Raw genomic sequence first — 12,259 nt, 5'->3', positions numbered from 1 at the left:
TGGCCGCCTGAGAAAGGGAGACGTTCCTGTCGAGGGACGTCGACTTCCCGTCCCATTGACGGAGAATGTCCCATTGTAGTGGACGCAGATGAAACTGCGCGAAAGGGACTGCCTCCATTGCTGCAACCATCTTCCCTAGGAAGTGCATGAGGCGTCTCAAGGGGTGTGACTGGCCTTGAAGGAGAGATTGCACCCCTGTCTGTAGTGAACGCTGTTTGTCCAGCGGAAGCATCACTGTCGCTGAGAGAGTATGAAACTCCATGCCAAGGTATGTTATCGATTGGGTCGGGGTGAGATTTGACTTTGAAAAGTTGATGATCCACCCGAAACTCTGGAGAGTCTCCAGCGCAACGTTCAGGCTGTTTTGGCATGCCTCTTGAGAGGGTGCCTTGACAAGTAGATCGTCCAAATAAGGGATCACCGAGTGACCCTGAGAGTGCAGGACTGCTACTACTGCTGCCATGACCTTGGTGAAGACCCTTGGAGCTGTCGCCAACCCGAAAGGCAGGGCTACGAACTGAAGGTGTTCGTCTCCTATAACGAAGCGTAGAAAACGCTGGTGGTCTGGAGCAATCGGCACGTGGAGATAAGCATCTTTGATGTCTATTGATGCTAGGAAATCTCCTTGAGACATTGAGGCGATGACGTAACGGAGGGATTCCATCCGGAACCGCCTGGTTTTCACATGCTTGTTGAGCAGTTTTAGGTCCAGAACAGGACGGAAAGACCCGTCCTTTTTTGGCACCACAAACAAATTGGAGTAAAAACCGTGACCTTGTTCCAGAAGAGGAACGGGGGTCACCACTCCTTCCGCTTTTAGAGTGGACACCGCTAGCCGCAGAGCATCGGCTCGGTCGGGAGGTGGAGAAGTTCTGAAGAAGCGAGTTGGAGGACGAGAGCTGAACTCTATCCTGTACCCGTGAGACAGAATGTCTCTCACCCAACGGTCTGTGACCTGTGGCAGCCAAATGTCGCCAAAGCGGGAGAGCCTGCCACCGACCGAGGATGCGGAGAGAGGAGGCCGAAAGTCATGTGGAAGCCGCCTTGGTAGCGGGTCTTCCGGCTGTCTTTCTTGGCCGTGACTGAGTTCGCCAAGAATCTGAGCTCCTCTGATCCTTTTGAGTCCTTTTGGACGAGGAGAATTGGGACCTGCCTGAGCCTCGAAAGGACCGAAACCCCGACTGTCCTCTCCTCTGTTGGGGTTTATTTTGTCTGGGCTGAGGTAAAGATGAATCTTTACCCTTGGAGTGTTTAATGATTTCATCTAAGCGCTCCCCAAACAGTCGGTCACGAGAAAATGGCAAACTGGTTAAACACTTTTTGGAAGCAGAATCTGCCTTCCATTCTCTTAACCACAAGGCTCTGCGTAAAACTACGGAGTTGGCGGACGCCACTGCCGTACGGCTCGTAGAGTCTAGGACAGCATTGATCGCGTAAGACGCAAATGCAGACATTTGAGAGGTTAAGGGTGCCACCTGCGGAGCAGATGTACGTGTGACCATGTCCATCTGTGTAAGACCAGCTGAAATAGCTTGGAGTGCCCATACGGCTGCGAATGCTGGAGCAAACGACGCGCCGATAGCTTCATAGATGGATTTCAACCAGAGCTCCATCTGCCTGTCAGTGGCATCTTTAAGTGCCGCCCCATCTTCCACTGCAACTAAGGATCTAGCTGCGAGCCTGGAGATTGGAGGATCCACCTTGGGACACTGGGTCCAGCCCTTGACCACGTCTGGGGGAAAAGGATAACGTGTATCCTTAAGCCGCTTGGAAAAACGCTTATCCGGATAAGCGTGGTGTTTCTGGATTGCTTCTCTAAAGTCAGAGTGGTCCAGAAAAACACTTAATTTACGCTTGGGATACCTGAAATGGAATTTCTCCTGCTGTGAAGCTGTCTCCTCCACAGGAGGAGCAGGGGGAGAAATGTCCAACATTTTATTGATGGACGCTATAAGATCATTCACTATGGCGTCACCATCTGGTGTATCCAAATTGAGAGCGGTCTCAGGATCAGAATCCTGATCAGCCATCTCCACCTCATCATACAGAGAGTCCTCCTGCTGGGACCCTGACCAGTGTGATGAAGTCGAGGGCCGCTCATAGCGAGCTCGTTTAGGCTGTCTGGGACTGTCGTCCGTGTCAGAGCCATCACCCTGGGATGCAAGAGACACCCCCGGATCCCGGAGCTGTTCCGACTGAGGGGGACCAGGGAGCAATGAGTTAACAGTGTCCATGGCCTGAGGTACTGGTCTAGACTGCAATGTTTCAAGAATTTTAGTCATAGTCACAGACAATCTGTCAGCAAAGACTGCAAACTCCGTCCCTGTCACCTGGACAGTATTTACAGGAGGTTCTGCCTGGGTCACCTCCAGCAGAGGCCCCGGCCGAGCAAGTGCCACAGGGGCCGAGCACTGCACACAGTGGGGGTCAGTGGAACCTGCCGGTAGAACAGCCCCACAAGCGGTACAAGCAGCATAGAAAGCCTGTGCCTTGGCACCTTTGCTTTTTGCGGTCGACATGCTGTTGTGTCCTCTGAGAATCTAGGAGGGTATATAGCAGAGGATCCCCAGCGACCGTACAGTGCAATGTAAAGCTGCAAGCATAAAATACAATATACACTTCGGCACCAGTGGGGTCAGCCCTTGAGGGCAGCTTACCGCCCGCTGAAAAGCGGGTGTGTGGGCACCAGAATCCCGTGTCTGGGTCTCCCAGTCTCCTCTCTCCAGCTCAGACTGCACACAGGAATGGCTGCCGGCGTCCTGTGAAGAGAGGGATCGTGGGCGTGCCTCAAACAAAGTGCGGGAAACTGGCGTCCCACTGTGAGGGCTGGAGTATGCAAAGCAGACTCCAGCCCTCTGCGCTGACATTCTATACAGCGTCCCGCCCTTCCCCTGACTGGCAGGCCTGGGGGCGGGAACGAAACGAAACTAGGCCGCAGAAAGCCGGGGACTCGAGTAATAAGCGCGGCCGTGATATATGCACGGCCAGCGCGGAAGTCCCCGGCGCACCACAAGTCCCAGCCGCGCCGCAGCGCTGACAACAGTGGCCGCGCGGCAGTTTCAATACATGTCCCCTCTCAGCAAAGCTGTAGATAGGAATGGCACCAGCGCGCAGCGCTGTTGTCCCCGGCGCACTAACACACCCAGCAATGCTGCAGTGTGCGCGCGGACTGTACGGGGACACAGAGTACCTTGTCGTAGCAGGGCCCTGTCCCTGACGATACTCCGCTCCATATCCAGCAGATTCCCCAGGGGCTGTGGACGGAGCACGGTCTCTGTGCCTGGAGACCGGTAAATCCCACTTCACCCAGAGCCCTAAGGGGGATGGGGAAGGATGCAGCATGTGGGCTCCAGCCTCTGTACCCGCAATGGGTACCTCAACCTTAACAAACACCGCCGACAAAAGTGGGGTGAGAAGGGAGCATGCTGGGGGCCCCATATGGGCCCTCTTTTCTTCCATCCGACATAGTCAGCAGCTGCTGCTGACTAAACAGTGGAGCTATGCGTGTATGTGTGCCTCCTTCGCACAAAGCATGAAAACTGAGGAGCCCGTGATCCCACGGGAGGGTGTATAGCCAGAAGGGGAGGGGCCTTACACTTTTAAGTGTAGTACTTTGTGTGGCCTCCGGAGGCAGTAGCTATACACCCAATTGTCTGGGTCTCCCAATTAGGAGCGAAAAAGAAATGAAAATCAAAAAAGGATGCATGTGTGTGTGTGATCCTCCTGACACAAAGCATGAAAACTGGCTAGGACTGGCTAGCAGGGGGTGTATATACTGGGAGGGAGGAGCTACACGTTTTGAGTGTAGTAACTTTGTGTGTCCTCCGGAGGCAGTAGCTATACACCCATGGTCTGGGTCTCCCATAGGAACGATAAAGAAAACAAAACTTAAAATTGTGATGTGAATTTGTATTCAGCCCCCTTAATAAATTTTTAAGTGACCAACTGCCTTTAGAAGTCACCTAATCAGTATATTGAGTCCACCTGTGTGTAATTTATTCTCAGTATAACTACATCCGTTCTGTGAAGGCCTTAGAAGTTTGTCTGAGAACATTAGGGATCAAACAGCATCACGAAAACCAAGGAACACACCAGACAGGTCAGGGATGAAGTTGTGGAGAAAAGTAAAGCAAGGTTAAGTTATACAAAAAAAAAAAATAGCCCAAACTCTGAACATCTCACAGAGCACTGTTCAATCCAGCATTCAAAAATGGATGGGAGTGTGGCACAACTGTAAACCTACCAAGACATGGTCGTCCACCTAAACGGATATCCCAAGCAAGAAGAGCACTAATTAGAGAAGCAGCCAAGAGGCCCATGGTCACTCTCGGGAAGCTGTAGAGATCCAAAGTTTAGGTGAGAGAAGCTGTCCACAGAACAAACTATTCGCCAAATACTCCATAAATCTGGCCTTTATGGAAGAGTGGCAAGAAGAAGCAAGCAATAAGTCCTGTTTACAGTTTGCAAAACGCCAAGTAAAGGATACAGCATGTGGAAGAAGGTGCTCTGGTCAGATGATATCAAAGTAGAACTTTCGGGTTAACTGCAAAACGCTATGTGTGGCAAGAAAACTAACACTGCACATCACCCCGAAAACACCATTCCCACCATCAAACATGGTGGTTGCAGCATCCTGCTGTGGGGAGGCTTTTCTTCAGCAGTGACAGGGAAGCTGGTTAGAGTTGATGGGGAAATTATGGAGGAAAAATTGTTAAGTATTTTGCAGCCTCTGCAATTGGGGTGTAGGTTAACCTTCCAGCAGAACAACAACCCTAAACGTACTGCCAGAGCTCTAATGTAATGGTTTAGATCAAAGCATATGTGTGTGTGAACGGCCCAGTCACAGTCCAGACCTAAATCCTCTAGAGATGCTGTGGCAGATTTGAAAATTGCAAGCAACTCCATCCAAGATATTATGCAAATTAGAATTGGAAAAAAACCTTCAGCCTCTAGATGTGCAAAGCTGTTAGAGACATACCCCTAAAAGACTTGCAGCAAAAAGTGGTCCTATAAAGAATTGACTCAGAGGGGCTGAATACAAATGCACATCACAATTTTCATTTTTCAGTTTATAATATATTAAGAAAACCATGTATCATTTCCTTTACACTTCCCAATAATTGTTACTTTGTCTTGGAATATCACACGAAATCCTAAAAATAAAATGAATTTAGGTTTGTTGGTGTAATGTGAAAAAAAACAAGGAAAGGATCATGGGGTATGAATACTTTTGCAAGAAACTAATTTCTGGCAATCAATTGCCATTGTAAGTGAGGTCTGAACACTCATTTTCCTTACAGTGGCTATGTACCACTACAAGGCTCCCTTTCAGATTAATGGCTGTCATAAAGGGATCTGGACCCTACTCACTCACCATTAGTGACCCGTATCAGCGTATCTGTAAGCTTCTTCAGATCGTCTTTGGACAAGGAACTAAGGCTCATCTGCAAGTGATAAATGTGGGGGTGTCAGCATTCAAAAATATCAAGATGGGGGTGTTCAGATCTGTGTGTGTGTGAGTCCAACATTATCAAGTAGATTCACTAAATCAAGCAACGTCAGGTGAGCTCGACCGATTCCATAAGTCCCCCAGCCTGAATACAGATAGATAAAAGTCAGTATCTGCCCAAAATTACCTGTTCTCCACTTGTCTCCAATGTCACCGATGCAGAATTCACATTATCCACATAAAAAACCTGGAAAAATTAAAAAACAGTGAAGACAATGTTGCAATTTTTTTAAATAATTGGTAATTAAAATCAAAACACTCATACATTTTGGTTGAAGATTTCCTTGACGTACTTAAGTAGACAGACATGTATATGTGTGCCGCCCCCATGGAAGCAGCCGAGCTGCTCGGATCCGGGTTCGCTGTGGCTCGAAGGTCTCCGGACCCGGGGGTCATGTGGCCACTCAAATATAAGGGGGGTATTTACAGGGGAAATGGTATGTAGTTTGTGACGCCACCCGTGGTGTACGTTAATTTGGGGTACCGCCGCTGCCGTTGGGAGTACCCGGAATGATGGAGTGGGGCAGCAAGGTGTTGTAACCCTCCACGGGTATGGGCATGCCCCGGGACTCAGTGTGGGGTGCAGGGGTCACTCTCGTGCTCACTCAGTTCATAAGCAAACACTGACAACCAGGTAAATCAAGTCTCTGGGTACCGCTGCCGCTGAGGGGAGCTCGTCCGGGTCCCGTCCCCAATGGTGCTGCCTGGTGATCCGTGACCTGCCTCCTGGCACTTAATTTGACTTCAACTTGGTGGCCTGGTAACATGAAACTAGCCGGGCCCCGGTCCCTACTGTGGCTAAGTATGGGAGCTTGCTCTCAGGGCTCACGCTTGGGATTTTCTGGACCGTTTTGGAAAGTCCTATCCCCCTTGTTGCGCTAATGCCCCAATTCTGGAGCGGGTGTGAACAGATTATAAAGGCTCCTTTCTCCTCAGGTGAATTGTTGGTTTGCATGAAGCTAATCCCCGACCTAGGGTCCGTGTACCCCGTCATGCCTTTGGTCCTGGACCGGTGATAGTGCTAGGCTGCCAGCTGTCCTCCTCGACAGTTCCAGGCCCCTTGCCACAATCCTCTGTGACCGGGGGTCCCACTCCTCTAGGCCCAGACCACCGTCTGCAACCTAGACGATTCCTTCAGGAGTCACCACTCCCGACTTCCTCTGAGCTCCTCACAGCTCCAGGGCTACTTACTAACTCACTACACTCCTCACCTCCCCTCCTTGACCCCCCAGGTGGGCGCCTGACCCCCCAGGTGGGCGACTCTATTCCACTCAAGCTGTCCACTGGTGTGTGTGGTGCAGGGTGTATCTAGGATTTGATTTGCTGTTGGAGGCAACACCATTTAGTTAGGGACCCAGAACCAAGAGGGAGGTGGAATACTGCACGGAAGGGCAGCTTGTGCAGTACCCTGTGACGACCTGATAGTCCAGGGGCGTCACATACGCACCGGCCGGGGCTTTTCTCTGGAGTTACATTTCTTTAGATGTTTTTGGAGCTGATCTTTGTAAACCGTGCTAGAAGAAAAAAGAGAATATAGTGTAAAAATAACCTGCTGAGATGCAGTAACGCCACTGTATCTAATCAGGGAAACTCACTGCTTGGGGTCCAGAGGACAGAGGATCCTTATTCTATTGTTCTGCTCCTGGAATAAAAGCACAGACAATGGGAGACATTAATGACGGACCCTAAAATAGATTTAAAGTGTGAAAAAAAAAATGCTACTTTTTATGAAAGTCCCACTGAAGCAAAAATAAAAATGAAGGGAATTTTGTTTACTTACCGTAAATTCCTTTTCTTCTAGCTCCTATTGGGAGACCCAGACAATTGGGTGTATAGCTTCTGCCTCCGGAGGCCACACAAAGTATTACACTCAAAAGTGTAACCCCTCCCCTCTGCCTATACACCCCCCCGTGCATCACGGGCTCCTCAGTTTTGGTGCAAAAGCAGGAAGGAGGAAACTTATAAATTGGTTTAAGGTAAATTCAATCCGAAGGATGTTCGGAGAACTGAAAACCATGAAACAATTGAACATGAACAACATGTGTACACAAAAGAACAACTAGCCCGAAGGAAAACGGGCGGGTGCTGGGTCTCCCAATAGGAGCTAGAAGAAAAGGAATTTACGGTAAGTAAACAAAATTCCCTTCTTCTTTGTCGCTCCATTGGGAGACCCAGACAATTGGGACGTCCAAAAGCAGTCCCTGGGTGGGTAAAAGAATACCTCGATAACAAGAGCCGACACGACTCCCTCTTACAGGTGGGCCACCGCCGCCTGAAGGATTTGCCTACCTAGACTGGCATCTGCCGAAGCATAGGCATGCACTTGATAGTGCTTTGTGAAAGTGTGCATACTAGACCACGTAGCTGCCTGACACACTTGTAGAGCCGTTGCCTGGTGCCGCAATGCCCAGGACGCCCCCACGGCTCTGGTAGAATGGGCTTTCAGCCCCGAAGGAATCGGAAGCCCCGAAGAACGGTAAGCTTCAAGAATCGGTTCCTTGATCCACAGAGCCAAGGTTGACCTGGAAGCTTGCGAACCCTTACGCTGACCAGCCACAAGGACAAAAAGCGCATCTGAACGGCGCAGGGTCGCTGTGCGAGACACGTAGAAACGGAGTGCTCTCACTAGATCTAATGAGTGCAAATCCTTTTCAAAGCGGTGAATTGGATTAGGGCAAAATGAAGGTAAGGTGATATCCTGATTGAGATGAAAAGGCGATACCACCTTAGGGAGAAATTCCGGAACAGGACGGAGAACCACCTTATCCTGGTGAAAAACCAGGAAGGGGGCTTTGCATGACAGTGCTGCAAGCTCCAACACTCTACGGAGTGAAGTAACTGCTACTAGAAATGCCACTTTCTGCGAAAGACGTGATAAGGAGACATCCCGCAGCGGCTCAAAAGGCGGTTTCTGAAGAGCCGTTAGCACCCTGTTAAGGTCCCAGGGTTCAAGCGGGCGCCTGTAAGGTGGGACTATGTGGCAAACTCCCTGCAGGAACGTGCGGACCTGCGGAAGCCTGGCCAGGCGCTTTTGAAAGAATATTGAGAGTGCCGAAACTTGCCCCTTGAGAGAACTAAGTGACAACCCCTTATCCATTCCGGATTGAAAGAAGGAAAGAAAAGTGGGTAAGGCAAAAGGCCAGGGAGTAAAACCCTTATCAGAGCACCAGGACAAGAAAATCCGCCAAGTCCTGTGATAGATCTTGGCGGACGTCGGTTTCCTGGCCTGTCTCATAGTGGCAATGACATCCTGAGACAACCCTGAAGACGCTAGGAGCCAGGACTCAATGGCCACACAGTCAGGTTGAGGGCCGCAGAATTCAGATGGAAAAACGGCCCTTGCGACAGCAAGTCTGGGCGGTCTGGCAGCGCCCACGGCTGACCCACCGTGAGATGCCACAGATCCGGGTACCATGACCGCCTCGGCCAGTCTGGGGCGACGAGAATGGCGCGACGGCAGTCGGACCTGATCTTGCGTAGTACTCTGGGCAGCATTGCCAGAGGAGGAAATACATAAGGCAGTCGAAACTGCGACCAATCCTGGACTAATGCGTCCGCCGCCAGAGCTCTGTGATCTTGAGATCGTGCCATGAAGGCCGGGACCTTGTTGTTGTGCCGTGACGCCATGAGATCGACGTCCGGCGTTCCCCAGCGGCGACAGATCTCTCGAAACACTTCTGGGTGCAGGGACCATTCCCCCGCATCCATGCCCTGACGACTGAGAAAATCTGCTTCCCAGTTTTCTACGCCCGGTATGTGAACTGCGGAGATGGTGGATGCTGTGGCTTCCACCCACTGCAGAATTCGCTGGACTTCTTGGAAGGCTTGACGACTCCGCGTGCCGCCTTGGTGGTTGATGTATGCGACGGCAGTGGCGTTGTCCGACTGGATACGGATCTGCCTGCCCTCCAGCAACTGCTGGAAATCCAATAGTGCCAGATACACTGCCCTTATCTCCAGGACATTGATCTGAAGGGAAGACTCTATCGGAGTCCAGGTTCCCTGAGCTCTGTGATGGAGGAATACCGCTCCCCACCCTGACAGGCTCGCGTCCGTGGTGACCACAGCCCAGGCTGGGGGCAGGAAGGATTTTCCCTGTGATAGAGAAGTGGGAAGAAGCCACCACTGAAGAGACGTCTTCGTTGCAGGGGAAAGAGAGACGTTCCTGTCGAGAGAGTTCGACCTCCTGTCCCATTTGTGGAGAATGTCCCACTGGAGCGGACGCAGATGGAATTGCGCGAAGGGCACTGCTTCCATCGCTGCCACCATCTTCCCCAGGAAGTGCATGAGGCGTCTCAAGGGGTGTGACTGAGTCTGAATCAGAGATTGCACCCCTGCCTGCAGTGACAGCTGTTTGTCTAGTGGTAGCTTGACTACCGCTGACTGTGTATGAAACTCCATCCCTAGATAGGTCAGAGATTGGGTCGGTGTCAACTTAGATTTTGGGAAGTTGATGAGCCACCCGAACTGCTGGAGGGTCTCCAGAGCGACGGTAAGGCTGTGTTGACACGCCGCCCGAGACGGTGCCCTGACTAGGAGATCGTCTAAGTAGGGAATCACCGAGTGTCCCTGAGAATGCAGGACAGCCACAACGGCTGCCATGACTTTGGTGAAAACCCGTGGGGCTGTCGCCAGGCCGAAGGGCAATGCCACGAACTGAAGGTGTTCGTCCCCGATGGCGAAACGCAAAAAGCGTTGATGTTCTGGTGCGATCGGCACATGGAGATAAGCATCCTTGATGTCGATCGATGCAAGGAAGTCTCCTTGTGACATCGAGGCGATGACCGAGTGGAGAGATTCCATCCGGAATCGTCTGGTGCTCACGTGTTTGTTGAGCAATTTGAGGTCCAGAACGGGACGGAATGATCCGTCTTTCTTTGGCACCACGAATAAGTTGGAGTAAAAACCGCGACCCTGTTCCTGAGTGGGAACGGGGGTCACGACTCCTTCTTTTTTCAGAGCGTCCACTGCTTGAAAAAGTGCGTCTGCTCGCGCGGGGGGCGGGGATGTTCTGAAAAAACGAGTCGGAGGACGAGAGCTGAACTCTATCCTGTAACCGTGAGACAGGATGTCTCTCACCCATCGGTCTTGAACATGTGGCCACCAGGCGTCGCGAAAGCGGGAGAGCCTGCCACCTACCGAGGATGCGGTTCGGGGATGCCGTGAGTCATGAGGAGGCCGCCTTGGAGGTGGTGCCTCCGGCGGCCTTTTGGGGGCGTGACTTAGACCGCCACGCATAGGAGTTCCTCTGGCCTTTGTCCTGTCTATTGGACGAAGAGGACTGTGACTTGGCGGAGGGACGAAAGGACCGAAACCTCGATTGTATTTTTCGTTGCTGAGGTCTCTTAGGTTTGGACTGGGGTAAGGAGGAGTCCTTTCCCTTGGATTCCTTAATAATCTCATCCAATCGTTCGCCAAACAATCTCTCGCCAGAAAACGGCAAACCGGTTAAGAACCTCTTGGAAGCCGAGTCTGCCTTCCATTCGCGCAGCCACATGGCCCTGCGGACTGCAACAGAATTAGCGGATGCCACCGCTGTACGGCTAGCAGAGTCTAGGACTGCGTTCATGGCGTAGGAAGAAAACGCCGACGCCTGAGAGGTTAAAGATGAAACCTGCGGGGCAGACGTACGTGTGACCGCATTAATCTCAGCCAGACAAGCTGAGATAGCTTGGAGTGCCCACACGGCTGCAAAAGCTGGGGCAAAAGACGCGCCCGTGGCCTCATAGATGGATTTCACCAGGAGTTCTATCTGCCTGTCAGTGGCATCTTTTAGTGATGAGCCATCTGCAACCGAAACCACAGATCTAGCCGCCAATCTGGAGACTGGGGGATCCACCTTAGGACATTGAGCCCAACCCTTAACTACGTCAGCGGGGAAGGGGTAACGTGTGTCAGTAAGGCGCTTAGTAAAGCGCTTGTCCGGAACCGCTCTGGGCTTCTGGACAGCATCCCTGAAGTTAGAGTGATCAAAAAATGCACTCCGCGTACGTTTGGGAAACCGAAACTGGTGTTTCTCCTGCTGATAGGCCGACTCCTCTATAGGAGGAGGCGGGGGAGATAGATCCAACACCTGATTGATGGACGAGATAAGATCATTTACTAAGGCGTCCCCTTCAGGTGTATCAAGATTGAGAGCAACATCAGGGTCCGAGCCCTGAGCTGCAACCTCCTCCTCGTCCTCCAGAGAGTCCTCAAGCTGGGAACCCGAGCAGCGTGAAGAAGTCGGGGAAGATTCCAAGCGAGCCCGCTTAGCTGGTCTGGGACTGTGGTCCGTGGAGGAGTCCTCCACGTGAGACCTAGGGTCCACCCCGGCCGGGGTGTACCGAGAGGGACCTGGAGGCGCCGATCTAACAGGGTCTGGGGCCTGTGTAAGGACCGGTCTGGACTGCAGGGCTTCCAGCAACTTGGCAGACCATTTGTCCATAGACTGAGCCATGGATTGTGAGAGTGACTCTGAGAGCTTTTCAGCAAAAACTGCAAACCCTGTCGCTGCCACCTGGACAGTGGAAGCAGGGGGGTCTGCCTGAGCCGAGGGGCCCACTAGTGACCGAGGCTCCGGCTGAGCAAGCGTAACAGGGGCCGAGCATTGCTCACAGTGAGGGTAGGTGGAACCCGCAGGTAACATGGCCCTACAAGAGGTACATGTCGCAAAAAACCCCTGTGCTTTAGTGCCCTTGCTCCTTGTGGTCGACATGCTGTTGTGTCCCAGGAGCGTGATCACTGAGGGTATATAGAAAACAGGGTATA

At 51.8% G+C, this 12,259-nt stretch overlaps 1 protein-coding gene across 1 annotated transcript in view; it reads right to left on the bottom strand.

The window, feature by feature from the left end:
• The window catches only part of TRMT13 (tRNA methyltransferase 13), a 55,032-nt gene that overhangs the window by 39,744 nt on the left and 3,029 nt on the right, over nt 1-12,259 (bottom strand). Inside the window, exons 2-5 of the mRNA XM_075322127.1 lie at nt 7,105-7,151; nt 6,957-7,023; nt 5,637-5,696; nt 5,375-5,444 (exon numbers count right to left, since the gene is read on the bottom strand). Coding sequence (XP_075178242.1) covers nt 5,375-5,444; nt 5,637-5,696; nt 6,957-7,023; nt 7,105-7,151 — 244 coding nt within the window. The remainder of the gene's footprint in view (nt 1-5,374; nt 5,445-5,636; nt 5,697-6,956; nt 7,024-7,104; nt 7,152-12,259) is intronic.

This window comes from Anomaloglossus baeobatrachus, chromosome 8 (genome assembly GCF_048569485.1).
Source record: "Anomaloglossus baeobatrachus isolate aAnoBae1 chromosome 8, aAnoBae1.hap1, whole genome shotgun sequence".
NCBI lineage: Eukaryota > Metazoa > Chordata > Amphibia > Anura > Aromobatidae > Anomaloglossus > Anomaloglossus baeobatrachus.
Note: the sequence above shows the minus strand (reverse complement) of the source record. Positions and strands in the feature narration are given on the sequence as shown.